The sequence below is a fragment of the Sturnira hondurensis genome, unplaced genomic scaffold, assembly GCF_014824575.4.
Source record: "Sturnira hondurensis isolate 20B ecotype Veracruz unplaced genomic scaffold, ASM1482457v3 Scaffold0018728, whole genome shotgun sequence".
Classification (NCBI taxonomy): domain Eukaryota; kingdom Metazoa; phylum Chordata; class Mammalia; order Chiroptera; family Phyllostomidae; genus Sturnira; species Sturnira hondurensis.
In genome coordinates this window covers 9,350,015-9,369,859 of record NW_028091359.1, presented here as the reverse complement: position 1 = coordinate 9,369,859, position 19,845 = coordinate 9,350,015, and the positions used below count along the sequence as shown (strand labels likewise).

The 19,845-nt window shown below is 40.1% G+C and overlaps 1 protein-coding gene across 1 annotated transcript in view; it reads left to right on the top strand.

The window, feature by feature from the left end:
- Positions 1–5,157: 5,157 nt before the first annotated feature.
- The window catches only part of ABCA9 (ATP binding cassette subfamily A member 9), a 55,877-nt gene continuing 41,189 nt past the window's right edge, over positions 5,158–19,845 (top strand). Inside the window, exons 1-9 of the mRNA XM_037069976.1 lie at positions 5,158–5,657; positions 9,091–9,420; positions 10,575–10,676; positions 12,157–12,364; positions 14,429–14,593; positions 15,065–15,168; positions 15,882–16,108; positions 19,014–19,155; positions 19,439–19,624. Coding sequence (XP_036925871.1) covers positions 9,412–9,420; positions 10,575–10,676; positions 12,157–12,364; positions 14,429–14,593; positions 15,065–15,168; positions 15,882–16,108; positions 19,014–19,155; positions 19,439–19,624 — 1,143 coding nt within the window. The 5' untranslated portion in view covers positions 5,158–5,657; positions 9,091–9,411. The remainder of the gene's footprint in view (positions 5,658–9,090; positions 9,421–10,574; positions 10,677–12,156; positions 12,365–14,428; positions 14,594–15,064; positions 15,169–15,881; positions 16,109–19,013; positions 19,156–19,438; positions 19,625–19,845) is intronic.

Here is a 19,845-nt window from a genome sequence, read left to right as displayed (position 1 = left end):
GTGATGATGTACTCCTCAAATTTGATCTTATCTGAGAAGCACTTTATCTGTCCTTCCATTCTAAATGAAAGCTTTGCTGGATAGAGCAATCTGGGCTGTAGGTCTTTGGATTTCATGACTTGGAATATTTCTTTCCAGCCCCTTCTTGCCTATAAGGTCTCTTTTGAGAAATCCCCTGACATGGGAGCTCCTTTGTAGGTGACTGTCCCCTTATCTCTTGCAGCTTCTAGAATTCTCTCCTTCATTTTAATCTTGGCTAATGTAATTATGATGTGCCTTGGTGTGTTCCTTCTTGGGTGCAACTTCTTTGGGACTCTCTGAGCCTCCTGGATTTCCTGGAAGTCTATTTCTTTTGCCAGATTGGGGAAGTTCTCCTTTATTATTTGTTCAAATAAGGTTTCCACTCGTGACTGTTCCTCTTCCCCTTCCGGTACCCCTATAATTCAGATGTTGGAATGTTTAAAGATATCCTGAAAGTTCCTAAGCCTCTCCTCATTGTTTTGAATTCTTGTTTCTTCATTCTTTTCTGTTTGGTAATTTTTTCTTCCTTCTGGTCCACTCCCTTGATTTGAGTCCCAGTTTCCTTCCCATCACTATTGATTTCCTGTGCATTTCCCTTCATTTCACTCAGTTTAGCCTTCATTTGTTCCTCTAATTTGTGACTAAAGTCAACCAGTTCTGTGAGCATCCTGATCACCAGTATTTTGAACTGTGCATCTGGTAGGCTGGCTATCTCTTGGTCACTTCTGTTAGAAGTATTGGCTCTGGGGCTTTGAGCTGTTCTTGAGCCATAATGTTTTGGTCTGTTTGAACCTGTTATGTGTGAGGGGCGAAGCCTTAGGTGTTCACCAGGGCGGGGCAACCCAGTTGCTGGGTTGTGATGCTATATATGGGGGCGGGGTCAGAGAGGGGCAATGGCATTTGTTCCACTCTCTCTTGGATTTCGGTCCCCTCTGCTGCTTCCTGAAAGTAAACCAGGCCCCCCTGGTGCAGATTCCTGGGTGTGTGGGCCTGTGCAACCTCTAGGACCCTGTGGGTCTCTCCAACAAACTCTCTGTGAGTATGGGAGCTTGTCCTGGCACCTCGACCCTGAAAGTTTTTCCAATTGGTGCTTCTAGGCTTTAATTCCTGGCGTTGGGGCCCTGGTTAGCATGGTCTGTCTCACTGCTCATTTTTTTGCCTGGTTTATTTGTGCATGAATGCATGACTGTGGTCAGCCAGCTGCCTTGCGCCTTCACTGGGTCTGCCTGTTGCCACCCTGCACCTGGTATCTGCCAACTGCTGCCTGCGCGCCTGGGTCTGTCTGGCCACTTTTTCCTGTGTGCCCCCGCTCTGCCAGCTGCTGACTCCGCCCCTCTTACCAGCCTGGCTGAATGTTTTGTTGTTGTCGGACTTCTGTACAGTTTAGTTTTCTGTGTTTTGATTGCGTTTTTGTTACTAAAACTTTGTTGTCTTTAAACTTGGTTGTTCGAGGAGGCACAGTGTTTCTACCTACACCTCCATCTTGGCCAGAAGTCTAAATCTATAAATTGCTTTAGGTAATATGGACATTTTAATGATGTTAATTCTTCCTATCCATGAATATAGTATATACTTCCATTTGTTTGTATCTTCTTTGATTTCTTTCTTTAGTGTCTTATAAATTTTCAGGTACAAGTGTTTTACATCCTTGTTAAATTTATTTCTAGGTATTTTATTACTTTTTGGGGGGAATTAAGTGGGATTTATTTCAGGGAAGCAAGGTTGGTACAGTATCCATAAATCAATAAATGTGACACACCACATAAACAAAATGAAGGATGAAAAACCACATGCCATATCAATAGATGCAGAAAAAAACATTTGATATAACCCAGGACCCATTTATGATAAAAACTCTCAGCACAGTGGGAATAGAGGAAACATACCTCAATAAAGGCCATACATGACAAACCCGTAGCCAACACCATACTCTATGGGTGAAAACCACAAGCATTTTCCTTAAGACTGGAAATAGGGATGTCCGCTTTCACCTCTCTCATTTAACATAGTACTGGAAGTCCAAGCCACAGCAATCAGACAAGAAGAAAAAATAAAAGTCATCCAAATTGAAAAGAAAGAAGTAAAACCATCATTATTTTCTGATGACATGAAATGGTATATAGAGAACACTACAGATTCCACCAAAAAAAATACTAGAACTGATTGATGAATTCAGTAAAGTAGCAGAATACAAAATAAGTATCCAGAAATCAGTTGCACTTTATACGGTAATAATGAACTTAAAAAATGGAATCTAAGAAAACAGTGACATTAACAATTTTTTTTCAAAAATAAAAATAAAACACCTGGGAATAAATTTAATCAGTCTCTCTCTTTCTCAGAGTGCTGGGTCACTTCATTCTTCTCTCTCTGCAAATCAGGTTTTTCTGCATTTGTACACACAATGTTGAGGACAGGACACAGATCCCATGATGCAACGTATCAGGTTGGCCAAGAAGTTTATTTGTTTTTTTCTGTAAGATGTCTTTAGTCAGGCTTAGCTGTCTGTGACTTCATTTGAAACAGTTTTGTTAGACTGCATTGTGACAGCTGTCATATTAGTGTTCATTTTTTTAAAAAATATCAAAATTGATGAATTTTGGTGTAGCCACTTTAATATTGAATATGGAAGGAAATAAGCAACATTTTCAGTGAATTATGCTTTATTAGTTCAAGAAAGGTAAAAACACAACTGAAATGCAAAAAAAAATTGTACAGTGTATGGAAAAGATGTTGTGACTGATTGGATGTGTCAAAAGTGGTTTGTGAAATTTCATGCTGGAGATTTCTCGCAGGACAATGGTCCACAGCTGGGTAGACCAGTTGAAGTTGGTGGTGATCAAATGGAGACATTAACTGAGAACAATCAATGTCATACCACGAAGGAGATAGCTGATACACTCGAAATATCCCTATCAATAAAGTCATTGGTGAAAATGAAAAACGTATCATTTATTTTACAGGAAAAACCATATGGACTTTTTGACCAACCCAATATTTCCTATAAGTAGCCAGAAAAGAATCCCAAAGGAATGTTTTAGCCTAACACCAAGTCTATCACATGAAATTTATGCAGCTTCTGGAACTGGAGAATATTGCTGCAAAAAGCAAAGAGAATTGTAAAATGCAATGCGTGCATCTAAAGTGAGAATCACTGAATGGACACACACACGTGTAGGACAGCATAGCATTTACTTGAGCTCACAGGCTGGAGATGGTCTGGGTTTAACTATGTTCTGTTGCTTGCCAGTTGTGTAAATTCAATCTCTGGGCCTCACTTTTTTTTAATCTGTGAAATGGGGGTTGATTATAATAGTGCCTACAACATGAGATTATCATCTTGATTAAACGTGTTAATATTTAAGTGTGTTTTGCACATAGAAAATGCCATGTGTGGTTGCTAAGTAATAATACATTATGCTACAAAGTCAGTGCCATTCCGCTTTCAAACTCCCAATGATACTGTCTTTTTTCTTTTCTTTTTATTTTTTAAAATATTTTACTTATTTATTTTAGAGAGAAAGGAAGGGAGGGAGAGAGGGAGAGAACCATCAACATGTGGTTGTCCCTCGCACGCCCCCTACCAGGGACCTGGCCTGCAACCCAGGCTTGTGCCCTGACTGGGAATTGAACCAGTGACTCTTTGCTTCACAGTCCAGTGCTCGGTCCTCTGAGTCACACCAGCCAAGGCAAAACTTTTCTTTTTAAATCGTCAGGCTAATACTAAAGCTTGGAAGCTTTAGGACATATGGAAGCATGAGGACATATGACTTTGATTAAGAAAACATTGAAAAGGAAGATTAATGAGAGTGGGCTTCCTCAGTTCTAGAGGTTACGTAGCAGCGCGTGTGAAAGGAGAGGCCATTTCTAGGTCCAGAACTCATCAGCTCTATTCCAGGTACGAAGTTCTAGGGAAAAAGTTACCGAAGACAATTTCCTGCATTATATTCATTCCCTGCGTGCAAAATGCTGGTGATATTATTAAGTGTGATAATTTTGTATTATCTGTCGAAGACAGTAGATGTACAGAAACAATCAGAGTCCTTTTTTAAAATTGTTTGACAGTCGTATGCATTAATGAATGCAACCTGCTTCTACTTTGCTGGCTGAGCAATTTCTAAACACATATAACTAACCAAAGAGTAAACATAATAGGATAAATATTGAGGGGGTGGGAAATAGGTACGGAAAATGGGACATGGGACATGCTTGAACAGTGGGAGGCAGAGGCTATGGATCTAAGAATTGTATGCAAACACATCCCTTCTTCCTCAACCGTGTGTTTGGGAAGTCATGACAGCACCGAAGAACAGACTTACCGGCCTCAGGAAGAAAGGTAGTGGTTCTTACTTTCTCCCCTTCCTCCTTCAGGGAGGACCAACTTTGTGAATTACAAGAACTTTTGAAACTGCCTTGTCTTCGACGTACATGAGTTGTTCCAAAAAGATAGAACGGCAGCTCTTTCCTGCCAAAAATGTTTTGTCAACAATATGGAAAACAGGACATGCTACAAAATTGGTAGTTGCTCACAGAGGAAGCAGGTTGTTTTCTGGGACTTGTGGCAGAAATAACTAACCTATGGAGTGCAGGTCGTTTTTTAAAAATTTTTTTTTACTTTTTTATGACATTGCTCTAAGGTTTTTCCTATTTCGCATTCCAAGAAAGATGCTACAAATAGCTGGCACACCATGCACTGAGATACAAATAAAAATTTAGAGTTCATTTTGTTACCCTGAAAAAAAATCGCATTGCTTCCTTGCCATGTTTACAAGTCCAGGTTTGAAGAACTAAATTTCAGTGGAAGATTTAGAGTCACTTTCTGACCTGATTAGTATATTTCTAGCTGTTTTTCTCCCTTTTTAGTTTCTTTGTTAATTTTTAGTTATTATTTTAGAGAGAGAGAGGCAGTGGGGAGAGAGAGAAAGAGAGAAACATCCATTTGTTGTTCTACCTATTCATGCTTTTATTGGTCGATTCTTATAGGTGCCCTGACCAGAGATCGAATCCACTCCTTGGCGTATCGGGGTGTTGCTCTAACCAACTGAGCTACCCAGCCAGGGCTGTCTATTTGTTTTTCCCTCCACTTCTCCCTGTTGTTCTCTTCTCTGAACTCTCTACTTACATGTTTCTTTAAAAGTTTGTTTTGGGGGATCAACTCTCCCACTAGGACCTTGTATGAAAAAGCTAATTGAGACAGACTAAACTCTTTCTGGGTTGATAGTTTGTAACGTTTTGATCTGTCCAGCCAAGCCATCTGCAACTATAAACTCCCTGCTGAGGAACTGGCGGGGAGACAAAGAAATGGAAAACTGTAAAGAGGTCACCATGTGATGTGAGCAGCGAGTTTTTGGCAACTTGGCTGAATTAAGACCATAATCCTTTTCGGAAATTATTCTAAAATGGAACTATTCACAATAAACATGAGATTAAAAGCATGACGTAGTAGCGACCTAAAAGGACTGTGAATTCTTCTCCGGGACATGCAGAGACCCGTGGACGAACTGTCTCTAGATTCTTGTTCCAGATTTCCTGAGAGTAAGTCAACCTCTATAACTGTGGTTGTTTTGCATGTGGAAATATAACCTACGACTTCAAACAGGAAATGCCAAACATTTGGATGGAAACTATTAAGTGCGGTAAGTTCTTAATGAGTCGTTTTGACTTCTCAAATCATCTGAGTATTTTATATTGTATGGGTAAATAATCAGTTAGAAAGCTAAGATTTTTTTCTCCTTATTTTTCCCCTGTCACTAATAGCATATTTGGACAAATACCATGTATTATCTAATAAGCTGTTGGAGAAATTGAAAGGAATGTAAGTTTATGATTCTCCTTTGCAAGTGTGAGCTACATGCCAAGTTATTAGCATTACTTATTCTTTATTGTTTGTTTTCAATTTTACTGACAGGATTGTAGGCAGTGAGGAATATGCACGATTTTAGAGTTTTGAATTGTTTTAACTTGCTTGAGAATATTTTCATGAAGAAAACTTGGGACAATATTTTCATTGACCTTGTTTATCATAAGAGTTTTTATCTAATTTGTTGTGCATTGTATTTATTCTCTAAATACTAGGAATTCTACCTGACAGGACATGACTGGAGTTTTATAGCCGAGTTATTATCTGTATGATTTTCAGGGCAATTTAAGCTAATTAGGCATTTTGTGCTACTATGCTGAGTATCTACTATGAATATCGTTTCCTGGTAATTCCTATCAGGGTGTGCCATGGAGAAAAAAAACATCCGTGTTAACAGTAAGAGATAAATAGCCACAGTTATGGCAATTAGATCATGTTAATTATTCTTTATCCATAAGTAATTTCAACAAATGCACTAATCCACAGAGAGAAAGACTAGGCGCCTGGGCAATGTATTTAACCCTTTGGGATACCGCAGCCGTGACTTCCTAACCCAAAATGTTGCGGTTGGTCCCGTTGAGGCCTCCTGGCTGTTGCAGCCTGCTCTGGTGCCCTATGGTCAGGGGCTCCCCCACAGGACTCCCGCATTCCGCTCACTCCTGGGCAGCTTTTGAACATAAATTCATGCCCCGTGTTCCATAAATGGCACACCATAGAAGAAAGCCCTTGCCTCAGACCATGTTAGAATTTCCTCCTGCCTGGTTCCCAGTCTTTCTTTCATGCCCCTGTATTAGTTTTTTATCGCTGCTCTGACAAAGGAGCTCATACTTAATGGCCTAAAAAGAAACGAATTTACCATCTTAGAGGTTGGGGGGTAAGGCGTGTGAGGTGAGTCTCCCGGGACTGCACTCAAGGTGTCGGCAGGGCTGCGTTCCTTTCTGGAGGATGTACTCAAGGATGTGTTTTCTTGCTGTTACAGCTTCTCGAGGCTTCCCCCTTCCCTGGCTCACGCCCTTTTCCCTCCATCGTCGAAGCCTCTTTAGAACATCCCAGCACTCTGACCTCCTCTTCTGCCCCCTTCTTCCATTTGTAAGGACCCGTGCGATTGCATTGGGTCTGCTCAGATAACCCAGGATTACCGCCCTGATTTAAAATCAGTCATTTAGCAAACTTACCCCCATCTGACACCATACCTTAATTCTCCTTTGCTGTATAATGTAACATATTCCCAAATTCTGGGATTAGAATAGGACCATTATTCTGCATACCAGTTCTCTTTAATTATTCTTTGCCTTAAGTAGTAACAGCAAGTATTGCTAGCAATGAAGTATAATTAGGCTCTGTCTCTAGCAGTGCCCCCATCCCAGGCTGGCTTGAGTAGGTGATTTTCCCATTTGAGTTGCCTCCCGAGTCACCAGCAGGGGGCCACGTAGTTATGGCTTTGCCCCTGCCCTATGAATAAAATCAGGATTTCAGTGCTTGAACCTAAGAACCAGGAGGAACCTCATTGGTGAGATAAAGGAGGGGCACAATAGCAACCCTATGGTTTCCATCCCTGTTTAACATGACACCAAACGAGGGTACCCCTACCTTTAAATCCCAGGCTTCATTGACCAACGAGACTTGTGCTCCAAGCACTGTCCTTGGAACATTTCCTGGGCCAATTCCCCCTCTTACAATGTTGGGCTTGTTAACTAAGAGTAGGTCTTGCGTTTTCTTTATCAACTAAGATAAATCACGGGCACTCACACGCTACAAGTTTCAGAGTCTTTTTGTTATTCTGTCTCATGGGAAAATGATGAGGTATGCCCTGTGCCAGGTAATTACATAGTGCATTCTGGGAAATACACTGGTAGTTCTTGGGCCCCACTAAGACAACCATGTAAATAATGACACGACACCACTACTACCAGATCGAGTGTCACATCTGAAGTCTGCTGCCTTCATTAGGTTTGAAGTGATCGGTTCATGGCTGTTCACAGAGATGTCCTGAATTTTGGTAGTTATATAGGTTCTAGACTAAAATTAGAATGCTCTCTGCAAGCAATTCCATAAAGAGTCACCAATGACTTGGACCACATGTTGGAAACTGACAGACTGACTGAGGGGTGGGTCTGTGCAGAAGTCCCAAGGCTTGTTCTCTCCTCCTGCAAGGTCAAGGTCGAACCCATAAAATGGAGTGAAGGCATCATTGTCTCTCACTGACAACAGCAGAGCAACCTGGGTACCTGCAAATAGTTATGCCTGCATTGCCTAGAAAGCATTTCCAGTTCAAGGACCTCCAAGTCCAAATGTACATGTCTGATTCTTGTATCTGTGATCCGTTCATCCCTTACCCACATTGCCACCTCCCTCCCATGCACTCATATGCGTGGCTGAGGTCCTTATGCATAAGGGCTTGATAATTATTCGGGGTGCTCTTTTCTACTGCCAAAACAACTGCACCACGTATTTTGTTAGAATCAAAGTGTGGTGTGGGATGGGGTTAAATCATATTCTAGTTTTACTGCAAATAGATTTTCTTCAGTGTTCTCCTTTAGTTTTGTCTATCTGGGTATATATTTCAGAAGGAAGTTGAACAAATCACTTTTCCAATTCTACTTTGAAGATATTGGACTGATTTTTATTTCATTAAAAGCAGTTTACTCTTTCCCTAACTATTCCATTTCTGTCCGGTACACTTGATTCTCGATAGATTTTTCCCTTTTTCCTTTAATTTCATAAATATTACTTTTGCTATTTCTGTGTAACTATATTTGGTACTTGGAGAGCCTTTGGGGAAATATGCATGTCTTTCCATTACTTTGAAAAATTATTTCCATTATGTTTTTTACAATGTATTTTTCTTGCAACTGTATTTTCTTCTTTTTGGGTATGGCTTCACCAAATACTTTACTTTGTATTATTTTCTCTTCATTTTAGTCATTTTTAATGTCATTCTTTTCAAATATGTTTGAATTTTCTGTGGAAAATTTGGGAGGACTACAAAATTTCCTCTATCATGGAAGGTGTTCTGTTCTTTATAACTTAAATGGGCATTTTTAGTACGATATTCCCTTTTAATTTCTTTTTACCTTCTTAAAAAATCTTATTATAGTGATTGAATGGAAGATTTTAAAAGTTCCTTCTGTTTATTGTCATATAGTTTCGTTTCATGTTATGCATTTTCCCTGTCTTTTGAGGGTAACCCGCCTTTCTTTCTGTTCCAGCATCCGGGCTTCCTGACAGTGATCGCGCGAACTGAAGTCTGGAGCTGAAAGCCTGATCGGATCCCTCCTGAAGCTCCTCGCTGCCCGTCCGGATGTTGGTAGGATCTCCGATCCTGCACGGAAGGGAGACGTGGTCCGCACACCCCCTAGATGAGTTCCCACAATAGCGTGGCGCCCTGGCTATGAGCGCGGGCTCCAGAGCCTGGCTGTCTGGATGGGAGCCCTGGTGGTGTTCCCCTTAGCTGTGTTTGGAGAGTCACTTTGCCTCTCTGTGACTCATCTTCTTCACCTGTAAAACGAGGAGCCTAAGATCTATCCCAAATGTTGACTGTGAGGACTAAACTAATTAATTCTTATAAGTACTTAGAACTACCTGAAACATGGAAACTATCATGAGTGCTAGTTCATATTATTTTTCTCCCCAACATCCTATATTCAAAACTACTTCCCATCTCTCTTTGTTTTAGCCATAATGAACAATATAGAATTCTCTGAAATTTCATGAGAATTTCTATCTCCTCACTTTTGGGTTTTGTTGCTGTTAGACTCATTTTCCTTTTTTTTTTTTTTTAATGGTTGGCATGGGAACTTTGGGGACTTATAAAAAGTGGATAAAGATGGAGTTAATCATACTTTTGATTTCATGGCACACGAAATGATTGGTTCAAACAAAGACAGAATTTTATCGTGTTTTGGTTATTCATTTCCGTAAATAACCCACGTTATACTCAACCTCTATTCCCAACTCCCACTGCCACAGGTAATCTTTTCATTGTACTTGATAACGATCCTTAATTCCTGGATATTCTTGAAAAATGTGTATTGCATGAGGTGTTAATTAGTATAAGTGACATTGTGACATAACTCTCAACATCTTCTTACTTTAAAACATTGGCACTATGTTTTAAGATCTCTGTGTGTGGATGGGTGGCTACCCATCCTCCACTTCTGAACCCTGCATAGTATCCTATGCACCGTATTGATTAAAATAGGATGCACCACACTGTCTGACAATAATCCACCTTATGAAAAGCCTCTCCGTAAAGGTCCCCTCAAGGATTCATGTGAAAATGTCCTCAGTGCACATACCCCGCAGCTAAATTGATGGAGGGCAGCGGTGATGAATCACCAAACTGGTTGTGTAAGTCAACCCTCACTCCAGCAGGACACCAAGTGCTCCTACCCCTGCTAGAACACTGAACGATGCCAAGTGAAGGGAACACCACCTGGCTCTGTTAAACTCTCTAATCTTGGTCAGTCCACTGAGGAGTAAACACATATAAATTATATCTATTAATTTTTTTAATGGTTAATTTCTTTCAATGACCCTTTTACGTGTTTTTTTTTAAAGCTTTTCGGCTCCCTTCTTTGCTACGCCAGCAATTGAAATGGTGTGATGCTCTTTCTCTTGATTGCACAATGTTTCCTGTTTCACACTTTCACATTTACTTCCTTTATGTCTGTCTTCGTTTGAAAACAAACAGGTCAGAATGAGCAAGCGACACATAAGCGTGCGTCAGCAAACGTGGGCTCTTCTCAGCAAGAACTTTCTTAAAAAACGGAGGACAAAGAGAGAAGCCTTCTTGGTACGGCTCAGGGTCTATGTGTTCTCACAGAAGAGGAAGAAATATTTTGTTCAGGCAGCGCAAGCACTGTACCTTCATTATTTAATGTGTCATATATATTCTATTTCTGACTGACTGGAGTTTTTTTGAATTTTGGACTTTGCTGGTATTTCAAAAAAGATTCCCTGAAAATGTATTATTATTATTATATGTCTCAAGGCATTTGAGAAATAATTTATATGAGATAATGAAAAATAAAGTCACCTCGTTATGTGCAGAGATAACAAATCTTCGTGTTTGAAGTCATTTGAAACTCATGAAGAAAAAGTTCTCAAGTTCAGGGTCAGAGTCAAAGAAAGATGCAGCCCTTCATCCAGCATTAATTCAGAAATTAGGGCAAAAATTTTAAAAAGCTTTCAAAAGGCAAATTGTAGCACTTCCATTCAACTGTGTTACACATATGGGTGATATCAATTTGAAATAAATAATGGGCTTATGAACACAGAGGAAAAGAAATGAGTTTTGAACTTCTGCTTCTATTAAGATAGTATTCATTTTCTTGTGATGATAAGAACAATTAGGTGCTTTGTGCTTTGTGTCGTAAATTCAAAAAATATATATTCAATACGTTTAAAAAGGTACTCATAAAATACCTGTAGATCAAAAGTTGAAATATTAACATTTGATCTCACGGACGGTGTGTGTGCATGTGTTCCTTCAGCCAATTTGCACTGAATGCTTGGATTGGCAGGAGTAAGATATATAAAAACCCCTGCATGGAGTAAGGATTATATGAATGTACATATAAACATTGGATTCGACTCCGTCAAGATGCTTTGCCACCATCATTTTAATTCTTTTTACATAAGCATTATCTGTTAACCAACACACGGAGCTAAAATCAGACCACACGGAGAGTAAGGTATACCTCTTTTAAAGGCCATGTGTTTAAAATGAAAATTAAATAATAAAGCATGTTTTTATCATGGACTTCACACGCCTTCTGTTGCATTTCCAATTCCAGAATGTGGCTGCAATGACAAAGACTTTAAAAATTCTTCGGTATAAGCAATATTTTGGCACTATGTCCTTCCACATACTGGAAGCAGAAGATGGAAATATGACCTTTTTCCCCTTTGATGGGAGTTGGCCATTTATTTCATGCCACCTAACATATTTTGATCACTGTCACTCAGGTTTCAACACGAGTCTAAACCTTTGGGCCATTCGTGAAAACATCCAGCCTGTAAAACTTCAATGAAAATATGATAAGCTTAGATTCTTGATTATAATTGTCACTGATGCTACAATCCTGTCTTGACAGATGGTGCGCATATTTTAAAATGTGCCGATGAAAGAAAATTGGGACATTTAAAAAGTGGGAGAGGAAAAAATGGATTCCAAACTACCTTAAAAATGAAGTGTTTTAAACTGTGTGGGAGGACTAATCGGCGGTTGAACGGCTGTTGATCCACTTCGTTTTTCTCCCATTGCTGTGTAGGAATGGTTTTTCTCACTTCTTCTGGCGTTGTTTGCATACCTGTTGTCTTCCGACATACACCAAGCGAATGACGTTCCTCAGACACCTGCAATGGACCTGGGACGTGTAGATAACTTTAATGATTCTGATTATGTGATTGCATTTGCACCTGCATCCAAAACAACTCAGGAGATCATGAACCAAGTGGCTTCAGCCCCGTTCATTAAAGGTAGGTTCTCCAGAAATTCAGAGTAATTTCCTTATTTGTGAAATACACAAATTCGTTTTGGACTTTCCTCAATAAACCGTGTTCGCTGTTTTTACGTCTCTGGATTTAATCAACAACATTCATGTCTATTCCTTTCCACTATCAAGGAGATTTTCTTACTCTATTTACTAGTCTCCTATCCAGGAAATTTTATGTTAAAAAGGTTTTCCTTTGTATAGCCCATATTAAAATGAAAGAGTGGAGGATTATTCAAATGTATGTTGTGAGAAGATTCTGAAAAGATTAGCCAATGGTGACAGCATGATTTTTTCATCTCTTTAAATACATAACGATTGAGAAAGAAATTCAACAGCAAAACCAACAAAAAGTGGGCAATATTTACAACAAAATAGAAAATAAGGTGTTTCTTTGAGCCCCAAAATGTGAGTGAGTGGGGAAGAAGCCCTGACAACCACCGGCTTGCTGTAGGGTTTCCGAAGCACCTGTGTGGAGAATGCAAAATGTCTAAGAACTAGCCAGGAGCCACTGCAGCCAGAGAGGGCCAGTGTGAGAAGGACCGAAACCACTTTCAGGAAGTGGATTGGTGGTGTAGTGTTAGAATGGTATTCCCAGGCTGTTAAATATATAAAGTGGGATATACCAAATAAGTCATTAGGAAATAGTCTAATTCTCTCACCCTTGTGTCCTTGAAACACAGAAGTCTCCGGATGGGAGGAAAGGAGATGTAGGGATCTGGGAGAGGAGAGTTACAGGCTGAGAAATCTTGACCTTCTAGATAGCTTAGGAAGCCATTGACAGCAGTAGGTTGTATCGGAAAAAAAAAAACAAAAAACAAACCTCAGTAGTTAACTTAAAGAGACTCCCACTGGTCCAGGCATACGGAAAGCTTCCCAAGAATAAGTACAATGATTTGAAACTCACTCAGTGTACATTTAAATGCATGTTTTCATAATAATATTTTTAAATATGTTTGCCTTTAGGGGATGACAGGAAATCAATTGTTATGAAAACTTGTAAATAAAGGCGAAATAGCAGCATTTATCTTATGTGAACTCTACTGTTGGATAACCAAACATAATGGAAAGTACTGTTTGATAGACATGCTCTACTAGTAAATGAAAAACCGAAGATGGAAATAAACCATCCTCATTTGGAAACTCCTATTGAATTAATTAATGGATCTAGGCAGTGAGTGTCGGTGACTGCCAATATCGCAAAAAGTGATTTGACAATCAGAAATTATGGTGCTGATCAAAGAATATGCCACCCCCTGTAGTCTGGCCCAAAAGATAGGGCCTGAGTCTCATTAAACCTCTGCTCTGGCTGCCAGATGGCAGGAAACACTGAGGACAACGGAACATGTTGAATTGCATCGGGTGGCTGCATTCAGCGGAATCCAGACATTGGGTTAGTGGCCTGAGTTTGGTCAGCAAGAGCCATTCATTTACATCACATATTCTCCAATGAACACAGTCTCTTGAGAAAAGACTCTCCAAATTTAACAATTTAATTTGGCCGTAATGACACCATCGTCAAACGGAAATATACAGGGTGGCACAAAAGTAGTTTACAGTTGTGCGTGTGGAAAATGGTAATTAATAAATAATAATAAAAGAACAAACCATGTGTTATGCATACACACCAACTGTAAGCCTATTTATGCCCCACTCTGTGTATTATACTTATAGGATATATTTATAAATGTAGTATATATTGCAACTCTAGATAGGGCCACATGTATGTGCATTTAAATGTATGCATTGGCACTGTTAATATTCCAAATCCATCGCGCTTTAAACTACTGATTAGCTATTTCATTTGGAAAGGCACAATCTGTTTGTGATAAAAAGGATTGCCACACAGCACTTCTGACTTTATCCACAGCGTTAGAATTCACCCCCCTACCCCAGCCCCACACACACCAGGCGTGAATCTCTTCTTTACGGTCCGCACTGCCTTCGGTGGGGAGACAACTTTACTGTAACTTAACATAATTGAACATGGTCTGCTGTCTTTGGACCACACACAAGCCTTCCCTACCTGATCCCTTCTCTCACCTGGCAGGAAGAACAATCACAGGCTGGCCCGATGAAAAAAGCATGAGTAAGTTGGACTTAAACTATTCTATAGATGCGGTGAGAGTCATCTTTAATGATAACTTCTCCTATCACTTGAAGTTTTCCTGGGGAGCAAGAATCCCCAGAATGAAGGAACACAGAGACCATTCAGGTAACTTCTGTTTTTTTGCGGGGGGGGGGGGGGGNGGGGGGAGGTGGGTTTTTTTTTTTTTTTGCTATTATAGGATTAGTCACAAGGAAGCTTCTGTGAGAACAGACAAACATACACATGTAGTTTACAATGTATGTAGTTACATAAAGTATGTATATGTTGTACATAAAATGCAGTGCTTTTTTGACACAAGTAACAGCAAAGCTCAACAAAATTTTCCTGGATAATGGAGAGAATTATAAGATCGGATTGTCAGAAAATTGTCAAGAACTGATCTTCATATTCACAAAGCCGCTCTAGCGTACTCTCCTTGGGTGTGCATTGCAAACCTCACCGGAAAAGCCTTTCCATTCTTTATATTATCGTGCCCTTGGGGTGCACATTGGAACACTGGAAGTTTTTGTTTTCCCTGTGGCCACAGTTGTCCCATCCCATCCTAACCATTTATGCTGTGCTCTTCCTTTTCTAAAGCTCATTGCGAGACCACAGACAACAAAGTCACGTGTAAAGTCTCACTGTTCTGGGAGAAAGGCTTTGTAGCTTTTCAAGCTGCCATTAATGCTGCGATCATAGAAGTGAGTATGAAGTTAAAGAAACGAAGTGTACGTTACGTTTTGACAGGCGGTTCTCTTACGAATTGTCCTATCTTATATTCAATCAACTTATTCACTCTTTATTTGGCACAACGTACTGAACAGCTCCAAGGCAGTCCTGCCCCACTGCGCACTGTGATATTGGGATGGCAGCGTCACTGGGCGAGGTGACAGACCACTGTCGAATGTGCAGCTCATCACTGCGCAGAATGCTGTTACGTGGCGCGTGACTTAGGCCATGTGTTTAAGCCATTATACTAAGCCCTCGGGAGCAGGAGATAAGTAGAACGTGGGTGCTTTTCTCCAGGGTTAGTGAAGACTGAGGGGAGAGCAATGGGTATGCAGTCATAATAAGAGTTTAGACTCCATCATGACATGATAAATGGTTTGCCAGGCAAACACCGAAGCAGAAGATGCTCTGATGAGAAATAGTCAGAGAGGGCTTACCACTGAAAGGGACATTTCAGCTGAGACTTCAAGATTGAACAGAGTTTTGTGCAGTGACGCTGGTAGGTAGGGGTATTATGAGGAATCAAGAAAGAGAATGGAGTGTGGCAGGAACTTCCTGGGGACAGATCATGACGGGCATGTATATTTAAATGTGGAATGCACGTAATTTCTTATCATTGAGAGGAAGTGCATCAGGTTATAATTAGCTCCATAATAACACTCTGTTTATCAATATCTTTCTTTAGATCACAACAAATCATTCGGTGATGGAACAGCTCATGTCAGTGACTGGGATAAATATGAAGATATTACCTTTTGTTGCCCAGGCAGGACTTGGAACAGATGTTGTCATTTTCTTCTGCATTATTTCTTTTTCTACATTCATATACCATGTATCCATCAATGTGGCACGAGAAAGGCAGTACATTAAGTCGTTGATGACAATGATGGGACTTCGAGAGTCAGCATTCTGGTAAATCACAGGGCTAGTGTGTCATGCGGCGTAAGCAGAGCAAGTTGGTTGAGCTCCCTAGACCTATGAAGTGCCATATTGAAACTCAATGGCTTCCATAAAGGACTGTGTTCTAAAAGAATGAGGTAGATGGACTTGTAAGCTTGGTAAATATCCTTTTTATACTTCATTGAATTAAAGAAAGTCTAATTCTATAGATTACTGAAACCCAGTTCACTAACGAATAAAACGATGACTCTCGGTTGCTGGTTACTATAGATGGGTGAATACCTACATATGTATATCTAAGGCTTCTAATGCTTGATGAAATATATCAGATATTTTATTAGAAAGGGTGATTGATTTTGACCCCACATTGAATGAATTCTTCGTTTTATGACACTGAGGGGGGAAAAAACCACGTTCTGTCCTTAAGCACAGAGCTTTCTTCAGTGGAGGTATCACAGAGTGGTGAGAACAGGATGGGGGGGCAGAAAGCCACTGACCACCTCCATCTAAGCATTAGATGGAGCTTGTTCCACCTTGAACAGCTACCTGGTGTCTTTAAACCTTGGTTTTTCTCTTCTGTTAAACACCAATGATAATATCTGACTCTTCTTGGTCATGAGGATTAAACAGGAAATGTACTTAAAGTGAAATTAAGTACACTAAGGAAATGTACTGAAAGTGAAATCACCCTCAGTATTGGGAATTAGTATGGTCTGAGAGATATAAGTTCGGAAATCAATTAGCAACAACATTTTTAATGAGTTTAGCTCATTAAAATGAGCTAAACTATGTTTTTGAGACATATAGTAGTAAAAGCATAAGTTCTGTACTCAGATAGCAGTGGTTTGAGCGTGCCTATTACACAGCAATATTATTCTCCATGTTAAATAAGATTTGTAGAATATACAGAATAGTTGTAGATATATGCCGTGTAGTCTTTAAAAGAACATTAGATACTGTTGAGTAGGAAGACCAGATTTTTTTAAAAGATTTATTTATTTATTTATCTTTAGAGGGGAAGGGAAGGACAGAGGGAGAGAAATATCAATGTATGGTTGCTTCTTGTGTGTCCCCTGCTGGGAAATGGCCTGCAACCCAGGCATGTGCCCTGACTGGGAATCGAATTGCGATACTCTGGTTCACAGGCCCGAGCTCAATCCACTGAGCTATACCAGCCAGGGCCTAAGACCAGATATTTTTAATGCTGCCAATATACAGCAAATTTGTTTTTCCTCCAGAAATGTTCAATAAACTGAGCAGAAAAAGTGGAGGAAATGCATTGCTGATTTGAGCTAGAATTTGGAGGGGTTTTTTTCTGGTGTCTCTTTTTGTACCAAAATTGCAAGATTCAATCCTGAAGGAAATTTTAGCTACTGTAATTTTTAAATATTTTTTTAAATTTATTTTTAAAGAGAGGAGAGGGAGGGAGAAAGAAATGGAGAGAAACATCAGTGTGTGGTTGCTTCTCATGCGCCCCCTACTGGGGACCTGGCCCACAATCCAGGCAGGTGCCCGGACTGTGAATTGAACTGGCAACGCTTTGGTTCACAGGCTGGCACTCAATCCATTGAGCCACACCAGCCAAGGCTGGTCATTGTATTTTTAAAGAAGCATGGAACTCGACAGAGCATCAGAGAAAAGCAACCAATATTAAGAGAGAGAGAGAGAAAGAGAGAGAGAGAGAGAGAGAGAAATTGAATAAATCTGGTGGCAAAGCATTAAAAAATGGGACCCCCCCCATAAGAAAAGACTGGCATTCTGTTTGTAGGGGGTATGGATGAAATTAAGAAGACATTTGTAGAGGGCAGAAATGAGCAATTTTAGATGAATGGAAGTATATTGTGCAATGGGAATCATCACAGTTAGGCAAGACTTCCCAAAACGTGGTGGCAATTTCCACTCGGACTCAGAGAGAACTAAGCGTTCATTGTGGACATGCTATAGACCAGTTGCCATAGGAAACCCATAATGCACAACACTTTATTTTATCCTCTTCTTGTTTTTCAGTAGAGGATAAGGACATTTCAAGAGATTACGTAACTGCCTTTCAGGATCAGACAGTGACAATGCAGTGAGAAAACTTGAACCGAGATCTGCATGATGGGAAAACTTACTCTCTTTCCCTATAAAGAACTTTCTTCCTGCTTCTTTGTCATTGAGAACATGAAACAACACACCTTCATATCCATCTATAAATCTATACATCTGCAGATTTATAGATGTACACCTGTGCGTGCATCTGCATCTAATCTTTATCTAATCATCTATATGGGGGGGCAATATATGCCCCCCATTTTTTATATCTGCAAACCAGGAATGCCTTTTACATTTTTAAGTATTTGAAAAAAAAACTATGTTAGGGCACATAAAAACTCATAAAATACAGATTTCAAAGCCAACAAATAAATTGTGGCTGGACCCCAGCCACGCCCATCTGCATGTTCTCTGTGACAGCTTTTGTGCAAGGCCAGCACTGGGTGGTGGCGGCAGGAACCAGGTGGGCTGAGAAGTCTAAACTATTTGCTGTCTGACTCTTCAGAGAAAACTGTTCGCTGCTTCCTCATCTGTTCTCGGTCCATGGTATTTATGCAATTATGTAACTGAAAGAACAAGTCTAGAACTGACAAATCCTCAAAAATGTTTTCCCTGAAAACCTCTCCTAATTAGTCTCATTTTACCCCCCCCGTTTCGTTCTTATTTTGCAATTAGCTAACTGATTTACCTGTTTATTTGTTTATTGCCCACCTTCCCCTGTACATTATGAACTTTAGGGGCAGAGAAGTTTTCTGATTTATTAGCAGCTGTATTCCCTTTACTGTTGATACATGATGAGCTTCACGGGTCATTTGCTGAATAAATGAACAAGCCAAGTGATGGAGTAACAACACTCCGAACTAACACTTTATTTCTCTGCAAGGCTCTCCTGGGGTTTGATGTATGCTAGCTTCATCTTTATTATGGCGATTTTGATGGCTCTTATTGTAAAATCTACCCACGTTGTCGTCCTATCTGGCCTTGTGGTGGTCTTCATCCTCTTTCTTCTCTACGGCCTGTCTTTGGTGAGTTGGTGAATTTAATCTCTCTTCCCACCACCCCACCACCCCTTCTCCGACTCTTCCTTCCCCCTCCCTCCCCCCTCCATGTTCTCAGGAAAACTCTCTGTTATTTATCACTGATTCTGATCACACCTGGTTTTCTTTTGCTTGCAGTATTTGAGTATTTACATATGACAGTATCTGTAGAGACAGATGAAATATAGTTTGTATTATAAAAGTCTTTTTATTACGCTACTGCTGCTTCTCAGAGAGTCACATTCTACCTGAAGTTCTCCTCTCTTCTCAGATAACTTTAGCTTTCTTGATGAGTGTCCTGGTAAAGAAGCCTTTTGTTACTGGCTTGGTCCTCTTCCTCCTCACCGTCTTTTGGGGGAGTCTGGGTTTTGCTGCGCTCTACAGACACCTTCCTGCTGCACTGGAGTGGACCTTGTGTCTCCTTAGCCCTTTTGCTTTCATGGCTGGAATGGCTCAGGTAAGAGCTGATGTAACTATTTCATTTTTCACAAACTATTTACAATAATTCCTCCGAATAATTCATGTTGCATGTACTAAACACTAAAATTCTTGACTACCTTTGTAAGTATACATACTGAAGAGACAGGAGATGCGTGTTTTGATGTTTTTCTCTCTCAGCATCATTTCCTTTTGAGTCACTATTGTACCGGGTGATGCTCCGTTACTGATGGGTTCTGC